Genomic DNA, 18556 nt, shown 5'->3' with positions numbered 1-18556 from the left:
ATATAGCTGCCTAAAAAGACAAATCTCTAGGCGGATATAATGATATTAACAAATGTCAGGAGATATTAAATAAACTTGAACGTTTTCTGATGAAAAGTCACCTGTGGGCACATGCAGCATCTCTTAACTGTCTGCACAGCAGGCTACAGCATATCAGGAAACATTACGAACATTAATACAGCACATATACACGCATTATAACGCTGGCACACTCGAATCAGTGAAGTCACTATTAGATGTGCACGTTCGCCTCGCCTCGCTCACCAAGAGCACATTTAACGAGTCTAAACACAATTATCTCCGTGACACAACGTAATTAAAAAGTATTAATCTCCCTGACATAAAGTAACGTTAGACTAATTAAAACTTAAGTACATAAACGCATCCAACATTTGACAATCTAACGTTAATCATAACACAACCGTTAAAGCAAACATAACGTTACCTGTGTTTTGCGAATGTCCAATAATAGTCTAGTAATGTCACGCCACAAACAACGGAATGATAACAACAACATGATGACAAGTTCGACGAAACATCCCCAAAAATTATTTGATTCTTGATTAATGTTACACAAAATGTTTTAAAGCACTCACCTGAGGGCACGAGCTGTAGTTTTTCACCGACCATCGCAATCACTCGTGTCCGCGAACTCAAGCGCGCCAAACGATGACGTTGCAAATTTGCGCACGATTCTACGCGACAAGTAAGGTCATTTTTTATATAAGGTCAAATTATGTTCTCTTCCTATTTAATTTTGATCAGGTTTGCTGTGGTGTTATTTAACAAGTAGAAATACTTACAGGTTGTGGCGAACAATCCACAGCTTCTTCTATAGACCTTTTTCACAGCGGAATTGAACACCGGAAGCGCCCTTCGAAGCAGTGTATCGATATTTCCGGGTTCGCTAGGAGTCGCAGAGACATGACAGCCTCGGGACAGCGGATGACTTTCTCACGGTCAACTTTGCCATAATTTGGACAGGAAGATGTTGTTCGTTGAATGTGTAAAACTGCCTTAATAAAACAGCATTTAAAAGATGATACCGATTTGCAGAATTTGTGCAGAAAACGTGTCTTACCGTTTGCAACATCAGGTTCCAGTAAGGTGCACAGCCAACAACATAAGATCTGCTCATTCAAGCCATTCGTAAGCTAGATTAACCTGGCTATTTAACATCCAGCAGAATGAGTTTAATGTCAGTAGTCCCGTCTGTAAACTGTGCTAACCCCCTCCTTCCTTTTTATTCAGAGTCAGATATAGTGAATGGCGAGGTAAGTTAGCTGTACAGGCGAGTTGCTATCGGTTAATACATTACAGGTTGTTTAATGCTCGTGAGGTTTTCTCAAGTCTGGAAACACGTTAGCTCCTACTCGTGGATAATATTCATTTTTATTATTTATTTAAAGAACAGAAAATAACATTTTACAATACAAAAATGTACATACCAGGAGGTAATTATGAATAAAATACAAATAATCAAAATGTAATAATGAAATACATTTGTAGAGTTCACACATTTTAAAGTGGGTCGAGTTTCTTGTTTAGAGAGTTGATCCTGGTATTATACAAGCATATTTGTCATCAATACCTTAAAATCTGGTTTCATATTAGTAAATTTACATTTATGAATGTACAATTTTGTTAACAACATAAGCAAATTAAATAAATAAAACTATTTTCCTCTAGATTAGGATAATCAAGTAAAGCCCAAATGTACATTTATCTATAATGAAAGAGGTTTTGAACACAAAAGAATCGTTATTAATACATTTTGCAACTCACCCCATAAGCTGACTATGTACGATGCCAAAATAAGTGTAAAACTGTCTCCTCATATTCGTTACAAAAATACAATTTACATCAATCCCACTTTTAAATTTTTGCAAACAATGTTTTGCTGGATAAAACTTGTGGATGAGTTTATAGGACATTTCTTTAATTCTATTTCTAACATGATATTTCTGTGGTAACAGCCACACTTTTCTTCAATTCACCCTTTAATAAAGACATATAATAAAATTGAATATAAGGTACAGTAATGATTTCTTTTTGGAAAAGAGTATGAATAGCTCTATCATTACTCTTGGTATTTAGTAAAACAAAATTTGCAGACATAAGATTTAGTAATATCAAAAGACAATGCATCAGAAGGATGGTCTTATTAATACCTCTAAATAACATGAATGAATAACATGTCTCTGCAGGAATTGAACCAATAACAGTTAAAACTTTCTGGGTTATTAAGATTTTGTAATAAAGGACTTCATTGTAAGAAAAGTATACCATCTTTATTATATAACTGACTAAACAAATAATTTTGCTGTCAAACCAATTAAAAAAAAGAGATTTGCATTTGTATGAACTGTCTATTATTCCAAAATAACAACAATTTAGGCATAAATCATGCTTATAGATTAATGACCATGATGAGCACTTGTTTGTGGAAGGCAGATAGCTTAACTGGAGTTTTGTCTATATTATAATTACTCATCAAAATAAACCATAGACCACCAGTCTTTAATAAAACATGATAATCTCCGCTTTGAAGTGCATACAGCATACGAACGTACTCCCGCACATAACTTGAAACGGCATTCAACCCCCTTTAATATTGTCATCCATGCTTTTCCCTGTCCTTCGTCTTTCGGGAGATCGTGGTCATTAAAGTAAGAGTGTCGTTTTTGAGTTGGAGCAGCTGGGAACGCAGCAATCACAGCGATGAGATGACCCTGCCATTCTTTCTTGCTCCGTCGCATTGAAACCGGATGTTGTGGTACACTGCTTCGCTTACCGGAACCAGGAAGTGTGAAAAAGGCCTATTATCGTTGGAATGGGGTACATTAGGTACATGCATACAGACTTTTAATTATCAGTCCGCCCAAGCGCTTCCGGTGAACATCTTGCCCTTACAAAATCGCCAAGTTCAAATTTTTTGAAAAATATGATTTATATACGATATAAAGGCAAGAAGCACTGCATTACATTAAAATTACCACGTCATGTTTTAAAAATATAGACATTTCTTTTACTTTATTATATTCAGGAGCCTGCTGTATGGACCAAAATCAATGCCAAAAGTATTGAAATATAAAGCTTTTCGAATAGCACAGACTGAAAAAAGTAATACACTGAATTAACAACTGCTTGCATTTTAATGTCTTGAATTGTCAGGGTTTGTATTTTTAGAGCCTGAAATTTACCACAGCGGTTTATTTAAGCTGTCAGTAACGTTATTTCAACTAAAATATTTCAAACTTGTTTTTATACTTAAAAATTCAATAATTCATATTAAATTTCTAGATTTCACTAACAAAATATTCAACACCGATGAAAATATGAAGTATAATATTCAAAAGGAAATTTTTAGTTCATTTTATTTCAGTTAAAAAATTCACTTCCATAAATTCAGTCATTCAAATTCGGCTCTTAAAATTTGACATTACTTCCGGGAACTGCAGGAAAAGCAAGAGATTGCAGATTGGCAATCTCCAGCTGTTTTTTTTACTAGCAGGAGGACCAATTTAAGGTTTTTAAACCAGTAAATAGGTGAGGAAAAAGCTAATAATGGCACAAAAGTAGCATTTATTATTTACATAGATGTCTTGGACATTATAAGTAATAAAATATTTATGTGTAAAATTAGGATATTTCCTGCAGCTCACGGATGCAATGTCAAATTTTAACAGCCAAATTTGAACGACTGAATTTATGGAAGCGAATTTTTGAACTGAAATAAAATGAACTGAAAACTGCCTTTTGAATTTTATACATGAAATCTGAAAACTGAATATGAATTATTGAATTTTTAAGTTTAAAAACGTGTTTGAAATATTCTAAACTTAAATAAACAGCTATGTAAATTTCATACCCTAAAAATACAAACCCTGACAAATCAAGTCATTAAAATGCAAACAGTTGTCAATTCAGTGTATTAATTTTTTCAGCTTGTGCTATTCAACAAGCTTTTTATTTCCAAACTTTTAGCATTGATTTTGGTCTTTCATCTCGTTTTAGGCTTGAACAACTAAATGAATGCTTAAATCTATTTAACAGAATGTGTTAAATCCATTACAACATTAATGCTGTAAAATAAACCTTATAAAATTGAAAGTCACTTCAATTTAAAAGTCACATTGAACCTTTCATCGGAAGTTTCCCATTGGCTGAAAATCACAAGCTGTGCACCCCATGGAGAGAGATTCTGGATGCTGTCCTTTGTCAACATTGGGATGTGAAAAAAAGAGATATGCCCACCATAATATCCCCCAACCCCTGGAAAAAAAATCCCCAAATTACTAAATATGTTCATCTGGAGCTGTTTCATTGTAAATAAACGGTCAGTAATATGTTTTATTATTATTATTATTGACAAAAGAAAAATAAAATAGTATACATTAGAAAATAAATGAGCAAACAGTTCAGCTTATTAAAATGAATAGCTGTCATAAAGAAATAGAATCAAGTTTTCAAATCTCATTCATCTTTTCTGCACTGTATAACTTTCACATTCTGAGCAGCAAATGAATCTCTCACTTATTTATATTTTGATTACATTAAATAACAGAGGAGTCACTTTAAAAATGCACACATCTAACGTTATAATGAAGGCATTCGAATCAACTTTTATAAGCTCATTTAGGACAAAACTAGTTGTGTTTGAAAAAAACTTGGGCTGCACGGTGGCGCAGTAGGTGGAGCTGTTGCCTTACAGCAAGAAGGTCTCTGGTTCGAGCCTCGCCTGGGTCAGTTGGCGTTTCTGTGTGGAGTTTGCATGTTCTCCCAGTGTCCGCGGGGGTTTCCTCCGGGTGCTCCGGTTTTCCCCCACAAGTCCAAAGACATGCAGTACAGGTGAATTGGGTGAGTGCAATTGTCAGTAATGTGTGTGAATGAGTGTGTATGGATGTTTCCCAGTGATGGGTTGCAGCTGTAAGGACATCTGCTACGTAAAATATATGCTGGATAAGTTGGCGGTTCATTCCAAAGTGGCGACCCCAGAATAATAAAGGGACTAAGCCAAAAAGAAAATTAATAAATGAATGAATGAAAAAAAAAAATGCCAAGACCGACATCTTTAGATGTTATTATAATTAATTATGTGTATATACGTGTTTAAACACGCACCCAAATGAACCACCAACTTATCCAGCAAGTTTTTACGCAGCGGATGCCCTTCCAGCCACAAGCCATCTCTTGGAAACATTCACACACACACTCATACACTACGGACAATTTAGCCTACCTAATTCACCTGTACCGCATGTCTTTGGACTGTGGGGGAAACCGGAGCACCCGGAGGAAACCCACGTGAACGCAGGGAGAACATGCAAACTCCACACAGAAACGCCAACTGAGCCGAGGCTCGAACCAGCGACCTTCTTACTGTGAGGCCGACGTGCTACCCACTGCGCCACTGCGTCGCACTTTAGTACCATTACTTGCCTAAAAATGTAGTGCAGGTAGAGTAAAAGTATCTGTTGTAAATATTACAACATGAGTAAAAAGTAGATCTTTCAAAAGTACTCAAGAGTAGTGAGTATTACGCTGTGAAAAGCTGATGCCTTTACATGTCATTTGTGGATGTGTGTAAACGTAACATTCTGTAGTGCATTTAGTTATTGCCCAGCAGGCACACAACATCATAAGACATTAACATTAAGGTTACATTTAGGTTGTGATGTCAGGTGACCAAAATTCAATGTCTAGCCAGCATCTAAATACAACGTTATTATGATGTCCAATAACGACGTCAAATGACGTTGATATTTGGTTGGTTGTAGTTTGTGATGGACAGTGACCAAAATCCAACTTCGAGTCATCTTAAACCAGCATCATTGACGTCAAATACTGACATTTATTCCTCAGTTATGGCAACCAAAATCCAACATCCGATAGATGTCATAGTGGTAACGTCCACACATCGTCAAGCTGCAACATCATTAGACATTAATATTTGGTTGATTTTAGGTTGGATGCTGGACATTAATGTTGGCCTGACATTGAGTTCTGACGTCAATACAATTTTAATTTCCAAACAAAAAGCAATCCCCCCATGATGTTGAGGTACAACGTCAATCTAATGTTGTGTTAACGTCTTGTGCCTGCTGGTTGTTTAAAGCCAGATTGGTCATCATTCAATAAACATCAGTCATCTTCTCATCAGAGACATGCGTCTTAACAATAGACTGTAAAATATTTGGACGTAGTATCCGTGACGTCACCCATAGGTTTCTGAACAGCCCAAAAAAAGCCACAAGTAGGCGTGGCCAACCGTCGCCATTTTGTTCGTGCGTCATCACACTCACGGTGGAATACCAAACAAGGGCAAAGAGGCGGAGAGTGAGCGGAGCTACAGACACCTGCTGGCATTTTGCTTGGACCTAGTTCAGACACACTTTACTTTGGGAAAACGCTTAATACTTTATCACCTGCGACTCGTTTGTATTCTGACCACATGTGCTTGGCTGTACACTGTATCAATAAAGTGTTTAGACTTTTAAAAACACTGCTGTAATACATTGAGCCACTAAGTATTGTTCTTATGATGTTTTTCAATAGGAGGAAAACGCAAATGACTTCCAAACACTTCAGATATAGTCTGTGTTAGTAAATGCAAGACTATTGATGAAATCCAGCATAACACTGTATGATAACACTTCAGATGACCATTCTACAGTCCACATCTCATCAATCTGTCAGATTCTGGAGTGCATTACAGCTCTAAACAACGTTATAAATGATACATGATCTTAAATAAAACAAATACATGTATAGAGATGGTTTACAAGTATATAACTTTACTAACATGGGAAACAGAGGCCACGTGAATGGTTTGTGAGCACAATTAAGTGCAGACAGCATCTCATATCATCTGATTTATAGCCCCTTTCACACAGTGATACCGGTAAATATCTGGAAAATTTCCGGAACGACTTTACCGGTATATTTAAAAAAGCGCTGTTCACACAGGCGAGGAAGTTACAGAAATTTTCCGGAAAAGAGCATTCACACATCCATTCCAAAATACCGGTAAATTCTGACATCATTCACCACAAATGAGCTTTAAACGGCTGCGCTTGTATTTGTAAACATTTGACTAAATTACAAACTCTGTGGATGATCAATATTGTGAACAACTTTCGCAGGATCACTTTCGCATGTCGAGATGTTCATTGTATGTGCGTGTGCAGGCGCACACAGGCTGTTTCACAGGCACATGCAAAGCTTGAAGGTAAACAAACAACGGCTTATCATAAGCATCTCATCGATGATTATTTACACAGTTGGCATTAAGAAGAACATATAAACATTATCTGACTAACTTCTAGCAGCTAAATGTGTCTGGAAAAATATTCAAAGGCTTTTATTCTCATAAACCGCGCGGACGTAAATGCGTCTGACTGTTGTGATTGGCTAAAGCAGACGTCTCACGTCAGCACGTTCTAGACGTGCACGTGCTTATTACGGTAATCTTCCTTCTGCATTCACACAGCGCAGCATTCCGGCAAATTGCCGGTAATGTTACAACTCTCTTTCCGGAAAATAGCTAGAACGAATTTACCGGTATTTTCAAAAAGGACCTGTTCACACATACAACCTTTCCGGAAAATTGCCGGTAATTTTCCGGAAAGGTCTGTATGTGTGAAAGGGGCTATTGTAGGAAATAATCCCAAAAGGCAACTGACTGTGTAAAGACACATAAAACAAGACAAAAGTATGATGAATATGCCGAAATCAGCAGCTAATCTGCCAGAGTCAGCTAAGGTGAAGTGACAGCGACCAGTGAGACCTAGCTGTCACTCAAGTGGCCACGCCCTTAATTATGCAAACTTAATATAACCCAATATAAAGGAAACTGATGAGTTATAAAAAAATTCACCCCCCTCACAGTTGTCATGAAGGGTAACATTAGCTTTATGAACCAAAGTTGTTCTTTGTACCAGGCTGTAAACAGCTTTTTTTCTGCTGTAAAGTTGGCCATTCTAACAGTGGGCTCAATTGAAATTTGCTCTATTATGGAGCCAGGACTAGCCGATTTTCGATGAATTGCAGTTTCAGATACTTCCGTATTGGCCTCCCGAGGGAGAGCAGGAGGTTGCCGCTTTGTCTAAACAGTCTCTGGGTCATTGCTTGTTAACATTTTGGACATCTTCTTGGACACTTTTAATGCTTCCAAACAGTTTGCAGCAATTATAAAGTGCCCATGTCTTGAGGTAGTTCATTATGATGTGATTTACCTTCTGTGTGCGATTTGATTGGACAGGAATCACAGGACTGATTTTTCTAATACTTATAGACAAGAAAGAATAAAGTAGTGACTGCAGGTTAAAGGAAAGTAGTACCAATACAGCACTAAAAATGTAGTAAGTAAAAGTACACGTTTCTAAAACTACTTAGTAAATTACAATCCCTGAGAAAAACTACCCAATTACAGTAGCTCGAGTATTTGTAATTTGTTACTTTACACCACTGGTAATATCTGAAAAACACAAACACATACTCACACACACAAAATAAGGGCATACCTGTACACTAATGTCCTGATTGTTTGGATCTCTGATGAAGAAAGTAAAAGCGTCCTCCCACTGGGGATTTACAGTATTCCAGCAAATCTATGAGGAAATCATGGTAGACATATAGTATACATATAAAAACAGGTGAAATGGGAATGTTTGGTTGGCACAGATGGTAAACGTGTGTCTCACCCGGCTGTCACGAGTAGCATTTTGCACTGAGATTTGAACTATCGGATTGGGATCCTTATTGCCTTTCTTCATCTGAAAACAGAGAAAATGGGTCCCAAGAATAAAAGGATAAACATGACAGTTACTGTTACACTTTATCAATAATATGGTTAGATTTCTTGACAAGTCTCTGCAAAAAAAATATAGCAAAAAGAGTCATTTAGATAAATATTGTATGTTTATTACACGATTCTCTGGAGTACTTGACTTTGATTGGTCAATCTCTGGAATACTTGACTCTGATTGGTCAATCACTACATTCCAAAGTATGTTATACCCAGATAACAACCAGTTAAACATATAAAACAGGCTCATCCTGGTAATTTCTTTAGTATCTTGGCCGTTAGTTAATATACCTGTTTTATACATGCTTATCTATCACTGTGCTTCTAGACTGTACTATAACCTCTTGTGACTAATTAAAAATTCATGTATGGGCTGCACTTAGCCATTACAGACATATTTCTTTCTGTAAGCTTTATGCATAATTAGGGAGCTAGTAAAATTTTACAGCTCAGATCAATGTGTTGCATCTAATAGTTTAATTTTGTTGCAAGTATCCATGTAATAAGTGGGATAATACCTATCCAAACGGTTGTTTTCACAAAATAAAGCTGTGGCGAGGGGGCGTGGCCGAGAGCCTGGGAACGGGGTGAGGCCACCGCGTGAGTGGATACACGTGCGGTGCGCACCTGCCTCGGATCCCACGGAAGGAGCTCTGGACCATAAAAGGAGGACCGATGGCAGAGGAAGCCGAGAGAGGACCGGGCCCGGGCATGTTATTTTACTTTTGCTTTCAGTTTGACGGCAGTCTCCGCGAGGAGCTGCCGTCCGTTTGTTTTGATTTAAATGGCAGTCTCCGTGAGGAGCTGCCGTCATTATTATTAATAAATCATTTTAAAGCTCCGTCGGTTCTCCGCCTCCTTCTTCCCGGCGGCCAAAGGGCCGTAAACTTCATTACAGTGGTGCCGAAACCCGGGAGAAGGAGGGACGCGTTGTCCAGATGCCCTCGCCGCTGAGAGAGGGGGCGAGTGTTCGGGAGTTAACCCGAGTGGGGGAGAAACCCGTTCGTCTGCCCAGAGTGCCGGGGCGGCCTGAGGCTGGCGAGGAAAGGATCTGCCTGCTGCCGTCTCCCAGCATGGGGAGGAGCAGGGGACGCGGGGCTCACCACCGGAAGGGAAAGAGCTGAAGGGAGCCATCCCACAGAACCCGGGGGAGTCGCCGCGATCCGCCATGATGCCAGAGCCTGCATCCATCCACGGGAGCGGAGCAGGAGACCAGAAATGCCGCCAGCCAGCCAGGAGAACCGCCGCCGGACGCCAAAAGACGGACGGGTGGATAGATTCCTCCACAGGGCTCCCAGCACGTCGTCGCATCTCTCAGCTGGTGGAGGACCGAGTGGCAGCGTGTCTGGAGAACCGAACCCCAATTTTTTTTTTTTTCTTTTTCCTCTCTCCCCTTTCTCGGTCTACTCTGTCTTTCCTCCTTTTTTTTCCATCTCCTTTTCTCTCGGCCCGTCTCATATAGGTCTCGCGGGTGCTGTGGCGCCAAACCCCCCCCCGGAGTATGCACAGCCACGGGGTGGCCCCGGCCTGTGATGGGAGATGGGGGTATGTGGCGAGGGGGCGTGGCCGAGAGCCGTGGGAACGGGGTGAGGCCACCGCGTGAGTGGATACACGTGCGGTGCGCACCTGCCTCGGATCCCACGGAAGGAGCTCTGGACCATAAAAGGAGGACCGATGGCAGAGGAAGCCGAGAGAGGACCGGGCCCGGGCATGTTATTTTACTTTTGCTTTCAGTTTGACGGCAGTCTCCGCGAGGAGCTGCCGTCCGTTTGTTTTGATTTAAATGGCAGTCTCCGTGAGGAGCTGCCGTCATTATTATTAATAAATCATTTTAAAGCTCCGTCGGTTCTCCGCCTCCTTCTTCCCGGCGGCCAAAGGGCCGTAAACTTCATTACAAAAGCCTTTTGATTTTTTAAAACAACTGCTTTATTTTGCAGTAATGGCTGGATATACATTATCCAATATATGATATATAAATACAATTTACAATACAATTTAAATAACAGTTTTCTAATTGCTTTCGAATCATTCTAATATGCTGATCAGGCTATATCTATTATCATTAATAATATTTTTTGTTTACTGCTGCTTTGTTTACTGCGGTAACTATAGAAAAATGATATCACCACAGTTCATAAGTTGTTTTTGTGGAACTGTATTTTCAGGATACTTTGATCAACTAATAATATGTCAAATAAAAGTAACTTTTACTTATTTACATTTCTTTTTTATAACATTCTAATTTTTTAAATGCAAAATTTTCTTTTATTATTATTATTACTATATTATTATTGTTCATTTTAATATTATATTATTATTGTTGTATTGTTGTTATTATTATCATTATATTATTATTATTTTATTATTATAATTATTATTATTATCATTATACTATTATAATTTTTATAATTATTTATATAGTTATTATCACTATAATGTTATTACTATAATAATAATACTACTAATAATAATAATAATTATTATTATTATTATCATTATTATATTATTTTTATAATTATTATATTATTATTATTATTTTACCTACCCATTTTGCCTTTTGTAATTACAATAAAAAACAAAATGCATGAAACGGAGTTAAAACTGAACACAAACATGCTGCTCAACAGTGTATAAAACAGGTTTTTCGGCTTTTATGTTCACACCAGACGCGTCTTGCGTAAATTAATCGTAAATAGACACGTGAACAATTTGAGTTTACTCACTCAATACGAGCGTAAAATTCGCTTAATTCGCACAGGAAATTCACTTCACAATAGATGCAGATTTAGAACATGGACAGGGCCTTTGTCTACTCGGTGACTCTAGTTTTATAGCTAAATGGCTAACATGGTTTTTATGGAGAGATTAGCTGTGCTTTATGTGATTTAAGAAGACTGAAAAACAGCTTAAGTTCATTCTGCGCAGTGTCCACTAGATCCTTTCAGAGGTTCACCCAGCGTTGAGTCTATCAAGTCATCAAGAAACTATACCTGGATGATGGAATCTTTCAGCAGTGCTTTCGCCCATACGAGAGCAAGCTCCTGATTGGTTAATGAGGCGGGAATGAAAGCTAAAAGTCAGATTTTCCAACTCCAGCAATTGTGGCATTCGAGCCTTTTCACATTCACGTGAAAAATGTTGCCAAATGTCTATTCTTATCTTTGCATTGACATTATCGCTTCATCCGCGTCTGGTGTGAATGCACCATTAGGCTTTTAGTTTATTTGCAGAATTTCCTTGTATTTAACTTCCATTACTTCCGTACAATAAATAGCAAACAATACTATTTGTACAATAAATATCAGATACTTTCAAACTTTTACTCAAGTAATATTCTAAACAGTGACTATAACTTTTACTAAAGTAAAAAGTTTTTACTTTAGTATATCTTTCAAGTACTTTATACACCGCTAACTTTGATGAATGACCCTGCCAAAAGCAGTACATGTCGTAATCAGTGTTGCCAACTATTTCCTATGAAAAGTAGCTAAATGTCGCCAGATGACGCCATGCACTAATTTGCATATCAGTGATGTCATATTGTAGTATCTGACAAGCTTAAGCCCGTCATGTCTCTACTCTCTGAGGCACCTTGTAGTATTTTATAGATAAAACATTACATCCAGATGCACAATAAATAGGTTCTTATTAACATATTACTTTGCTTGATGATGTCATTGCGTAATCGCAACTCAAAACTACATCCTTATGTAGTATACAAAATAATTAATGTTTTCTCAAATTGACCGGCCATCTCAGCAAAAACATTATTTGAAATATGTCCATTTAGATTTGTATGCAAAATAGAGTTGACATTGTGTAAAAGTAATACAAAAGTTTTTTGATAATTTCTTTTATTTTTAAGTATTACACTGATAACGAACAGTTGCATACTTTTAAACAATCACAGCTTGTGTACTTACTCTTTTTAACTTGTGAAATTAACACATTTGTGAAAGTGACCACAATTATAGCACTATTAGAATGTATTGCTATCTAAATGACCAACAATTATACATGTTAACAAATATCAGTAAATTAACAGTTATGAAAAACAATCTGAGCTAACAACTCTGAGTGAAGCTTGCAGCCACTGCTCTTTTGTGTCACTTTTTAAAAATTGCTGAAAGCAGCCAAATGAATGTTAAAAATTGCTATATTTGTTGCTAGGTGCTTTTTAAAAAAAAAAAGTTGCCCGTGTTGTATGAAAAGTTGCTTAATCTAGCAACAAAATTGCTAAGTTGCCAACACTGGTCGTAAGGCATCTTTTCTACTTCATAAAAGAGCCAATCCATGCCAGATTTCTTTGTACACATTTGTTTCATTGTGTGCACTGCCCTTAACCCAGTTCTGACAATTAAACCAAGAATTGCATCTAAATTATTATCTCATGTTATATAATAATCCCTGAACATTCCTTGTAAATCCCTCAGACCACAGCAGTGTGCGCTTGAGGCCTCTGGGACGTTCATTTAATTCAAGTGTGTTCTTGTCTAGAGAGTTTTAAGTGTCAGCGCGCAGCTCTTAACATACCCCTCTGCTCTTATACTTCTGGTAAAATATTCTAGATACGGGAATCCATCCGAGTGCTTTCGCAAAGCGCTTTATCAAAGTTATGAGCTGAATATGATCAGACGTATCTGATACAATCTCTAGACAAAACTGCAGTCCTCATTTCACCCTGTTGCAGTGCAGCGTCTGCCAGTCTGTGCCAAACACTAAAGGGAAACGGCAGGTTGTGGCTAACCAGAAGCACACGCACATTGGTTGTTTTTTCTCTCTTTCTATCATGGTGGGACTTTCCTTTGTCTACTGTTGTGTTTCTACTGAATTTATGATATTTTATATTATATCTACTAATCTTAACCCTCACAAAAAAGCTTTTAGGATTTTCAGATGTTGATTTTTAGACATGTTTTACGCAGGGGATGTCCTTCCAGCCATCACTGGGAAAGTATAGGTGAATTGAATAAACTAAATTGTCCGTAGTGTATGTGTGTGAATTAGTGTGTATGGATGTTTCATAGTACTGGGTTGTAGCTGAAAGGGCATCCGCTGTATAAAACATATGCTGAATAAGTTGGCGGTTCATTCCACTGTGGCGACCCCTGATGAATAAAGCGACTAAGCTGAAAAAAAATGAATGCATGATATTTTGCCTCTATATAAAGCCAAATATAAGAGCAATATTTATATAATTATTTATACGTTAACCTTTAACCTGTTTGATTACTCGCATTTAAAACATAAAAATAATAATATTAATAATAATCTTATTTCAATGATGTAACAATATACTTCAGGGGACATTTCTGTGTTAAAACCACAGTCGCGTGTGTGTGTTTGCGTGCATCTGGTGTGTGTGTGAGGAAGAGGATGTGGGAGTATTACTCACAGGAAGTGCCTCAGCCTTGTCCAAATACACTGCCAAGATGGCGGCTGAGGGCGGCTCTGCAGCTTTACTCACCACACTTTCATTTCGCTTCAAAACCTGAAGAAGAGAGAGAGAGAGAGAGAGAGAGAGAGAGAGAGAGAGAAATGAGGGCAAAGAGGGGTGGAGCAAATTGACTGTAAGAAATATAGTTTGCGGTCGCTCTGTTTGTCAAGTGTGCAAAGCAAGCTTCTTTAAAAAAAAAAAAAAAAACACCAGAAGATTTCTGGGATTGGAAGGGTGGAGCAGACAAACACACTGGTTGGCGAACAGGGAACACCCATTCCCAACAATGCCCTCTGTGTGTGTGTGTGTGTGTGTGTGTGTGTATGTGTGTGAAGTGTTGCAGGACCTCTTTCAGTCTTTCTGTGTGAGTTTCAAGCGTCAGCCACTCCAGTTTGAGGTGAACTCGTCCTGTTTGAGTGTCCTTCAGGTTGAACCACTGAGAACAAGACAGCAAACACAGCACTTAATCACTAATGAGAGCAAATCTGTGAGACTGATGGTGCAAACTGCATGTTAAAAAAACGACAATGTTCTCAATAAATGAGCAGCTTACTACTACAAAATAAATGATTCTGACAATAACGTTTGTGTTTTATTTCACGTTGATAATCAAACTATTTATAAGATATTTATTATTAGTAAATGCACTAACGTTCTTTTATTTCACTGGAATTATTTTATTATGAAATAAGGGTGGTACAATGTCAATACTGTTTTAGTATTTGTTATATACCATTGAGAAAACTACTTTATTTATGCATTTTCAGCTTATTTTCCTTTTTTCTTTAAGTAATTTCCTACATTCATTCTTTTATTCATTTTCTTTTGGCTTAGTCCCTTGTTTATCTGCGGTCCCCACAGCGGAATGAACCGGCAACTATTCCGACATATGTTTTACACAGCGGATGCCCTTTCAGCTGCAACCCATCACTGGGAAACACCCATACACTCTCATTCACACACATACACTACAGCCAATTTAGTTAATTCAATTTCCCTATACCAGGGGTGTCCAAACTCAGTCCTGGAGGGCCTGTGTCCTGCACAGTTTAGCTCCAATTTCCTTTAACACACCTGCCTGGAAGTTTGTAGTATATCTAAAGAGCCTGATTAGCTGGTTAGTGTGTGTTTAATTGGGGTTGGAACTAAAATATGCAGGACACCGGCCCTCCAGGACACTCCTGACCTATAATGCATGTGTTTGGACTTGTGGGGAAAACCGGACCAGCCTGAGGAAACCCACGCCAGCACGCAAACATACAAACTCGACACAGAAATGCCAAGTGACCCAGCCTGGGTTTGAACCAGCGACCTTTTTGCTGTGAGGCAACAGTGCCAACCACTGAGCCACCTTATTCTCTACATTTCTCATATTTGTTTTCATATGTTATTATAAAGTATAAGTATAATATATTATTATTAAAAGTTTTTGCAATTAATGTTTCTATTGTATTTCAATTATGCAATAATAACACCGTGATAATAAATAACAGACACATGCAACTATAGGGAGAAAATCTGAAAACAAAAGTTGGTGATTTTCATAACAGACCAATATTGCAAATTGCTTTATTGACATACATTTCATGTGTTTATATTATATATAAATTTTATAAAGTACTATATATAAATAAATACTGTATATTCATGAATAAAATAAATAAATAATTAGTTTTTAAAATTAAAAGTATAAATAAATATATAATACTAAATATATGATATAACATATTCATGCGCTTGCAAACCAAATGATGTAAAATCACAGGAAACAGTGTGCGGTAATATGAATAAAGTTTCTCACCTCATCAACTATTTTAGATTTCTTCACAATCCCCAAGTCTAATTTAGTCCTGAACACAAGTCAAATAAAGAGAGTCAATCCAAGAACAGCGGGAGATCAGCAGGCGGTAACAAACTCAAATCATGAGTTTACAGTAATGACAGTTTACATTTTATGGTAAGACATTATAACTGATGTACAGAAGATGAAACAGATGTGTATTAACAAGATCATACAGAATAAGGCACAGGTTTCAGAATTGCTTGAAATAAAAACGCTTGATGGGTAACAGTTTATCCTGATGGTACATTTAAGTATTGGTACACTGTCTGCTTAATATCTGCTAATACTGCTGCTAAACAGACATTTAACTGACTATAAGAAACCTTGCAAGTACATGCCAACTTACACTAACCCTAACCACAAACCTAACAGTCTACTTATAATCAAATGAGAATCAGTTGGCATGTAGATGCAATGTAACTTAAATGCAACGAACGGACCATCAAAATAAAGTGTGACCACTTGATCTAAAGGCTGCTCAATGCAAAGACGATAAAGATAAGCACAAAATGCTTAAAACGAATGTATTCACACCACAACTATAAAATAATGGCACAATATGAACAACATACCTCCGACATTAAAAATACTATAGTACTTATTAGTTATTTCTATAGCATTTTGAAACCATACTACAGTAAATTACTAAAATAAGTCTGTTATGGCAATTTATAGTAGCTATGCTGATACAACTACTATAGTAATATGAACAAATGACACAATACTGTAGTTTTTTGTTTTTACAATGATATATTACACTACAATACATCCCAGATTACTATAGTAAAGACTAGTATACTACATTAATTTATTCATTTTCTATTCGGCTTAGTCCACAGGTGTCAAACTCAGTTCCAAAAGGGGCGCAGCTCTGCATAGTTTAGTTCCAACCCTAATTAAACACACCTGATCAAACTAATTGAGTCCTTCAGGCTTGTTTGAAACCTACAGGTAAGTGTGTTGGAGCAGGGTTGGAACTAAACTGTGCAGGGCTTCGGCCCTCCAGAAATTGAGTTTGACACCCCTGGCTTAGTCCCTTTATTAATTAGGGGTCGCCACAGTGGAATGAACCACCGACTTATCCAGCATATGTTTTACGCATACTTCTAGCTGCAACTCCGTACTGGGAAACACCCATAAACTCTCATTCACACTCATACACTACGGACAACTTAGCTAACCCAATTCACCTATACCACATGTGTTTAGACTGTGGGGGAAACGGGAGCAGCCAGAGAAAACCAACGCCAACAAAGGGAGAACATGCAAACTCCACACAGAAATGCCCACTGGCCCAGCTGGGACTTGAACCAGTGACCTTCTTGCTGGGAGGCAACAGTACTAACCACTGAGCCACCCCATATATTATAATATATACGGTATAATACGCTTTACTATATTATGGTTCAAAACACTATTGTGCTTACTATAAATTACTGTAGAATTTTTTCATGTAGGTACTTGAAACCAATTCTTCCCAGTTAATGAATAACAAAAACATCGGCAGCCAATCAGAATCTTTCAGCAATCGAAATGTAAAAGTAAGCAACCTCTACTAGCTGTATAATTTAAAAGGGGTAGTTCACCCCAAAATGAACACTGACTCACTGTTTACTCACCCTCAAGTGGTTGTAAAATTTTATGAGTTCCTTATTTCTGCTGAACACACTAAAAAAAAGATATTTAGAAGAAAGCTGCAAACCTGTAACCATTAACTTCCATGGTAGGAAAATAAATACTATAGAAGTCAATGGTTATTCTTTATTCATAATATCTTCTTTTGGATTTAACAGAAGAATGAAACAGGGCTGGAACAAGGGAAGGGAGAGTACATGATGACAGAATTTTCATTTTTTTGGGTGACCTATCCCTTTAACTTTATGGAAAAAAGTTAATAACTAAAGACATGACCTCTTTATAATAATAATCAAACTGAATCTTAATAATAATTAATGACAGACAGAATGAAGTGAGAAGATAAGCAGTGATGTGATACCTGCCCAGGAAATCATCATGATCGGGATCTTTATCAAACACTTCCACCTCTAGCTCCTGACCAGGCACCTCATGAACGACAACCTGACAGACACACATGCATGCATGAAACACTGAAAACACACCACACACACACACACACACACACTGCATGGCTAGACAGAGACAGTATGTGGCGGAAATGGTTTGAACCAAAAGACAGACATGTTGATATATCAACACAAATATAAGTCCTAAAGTGCCCATATCATGCTTTTCAGATGTTCTCTTAAGCTGTTGGTCAGTAATTATGTTTCCATTCACCGATTTTTATGCACATTTTGTAATAAAGCATTAAAAATGCTTAAGAGAGAGCAGATCATTGAACCATTTCAGAAAATAAAGGAGCTGATGTTGTTTGACTTGGCATGGATGTAAACATTGTAGGAGAACGTCTAAAATAGCCTGATGGGGCACTTGAATTTAAGTCTTA

General features: G+C 37.5%; 1 protein-coding gene across 5 annotated transcripts in view; it reads right to left on the bottom strand.

The window, feature by feature from the left end:
- esyt1b (extended synaptotagmin-like protein 1b) overlaps positions 1–18556 on the bottom strand; it is a 76515-nt gene that overhangs the window by 35913 nt on the left and 22046 nt on the right. For 3 of the 5 annotated variants that reach the window (XM_694639.11, XM_068222064.2, XM_073954699.1), the window contains exons 10-15: positions 18086–18168; positions 16048–16096; positions 14593–14682; positions 14205–14300; positions 8706–8777; positions 8526–8612 (exon numbers count right to left, since the gene is read on the bottom strand). In XM_694639.11, coding sequence (XP_699731.6) covers positions 8526–8612; positions 8706–8777; positions 14205–14300; positions 14593–14682; positions 16048–16096; positions 18086–18168 — 477 coding nt within the window. Of the gene's footprint in view, positions 1–596; positions 656–8525; positions 8613–8705; positions 8778–14204; positions 14301–14592; positions 14683–16047; positions 16097–18085; positions 18169–18556 lie in introns of those variants that run through there. The other 2 variants (XM_073954697.1, XM_073954698.1) reach the window with 2 other exon arrangements.

The sequence above is a fragment of the Danio rerio genome, chromosome 6 (assembly GCF_049306965.1).
Source record: "Danio rerio strain Tuebingen ecotype United States chromosome 6, GRCz12tu, whole genome shotgun sequence".
Lineage (NCBI taxonomy): Eukaryota > Metazoa > Chordata > Actinopteri > Cypriniformes > Danionidae > Danio > Danio rerio.
This window is presented reverse-complemented; position numbering and strand designations above follow the sequence as displayed.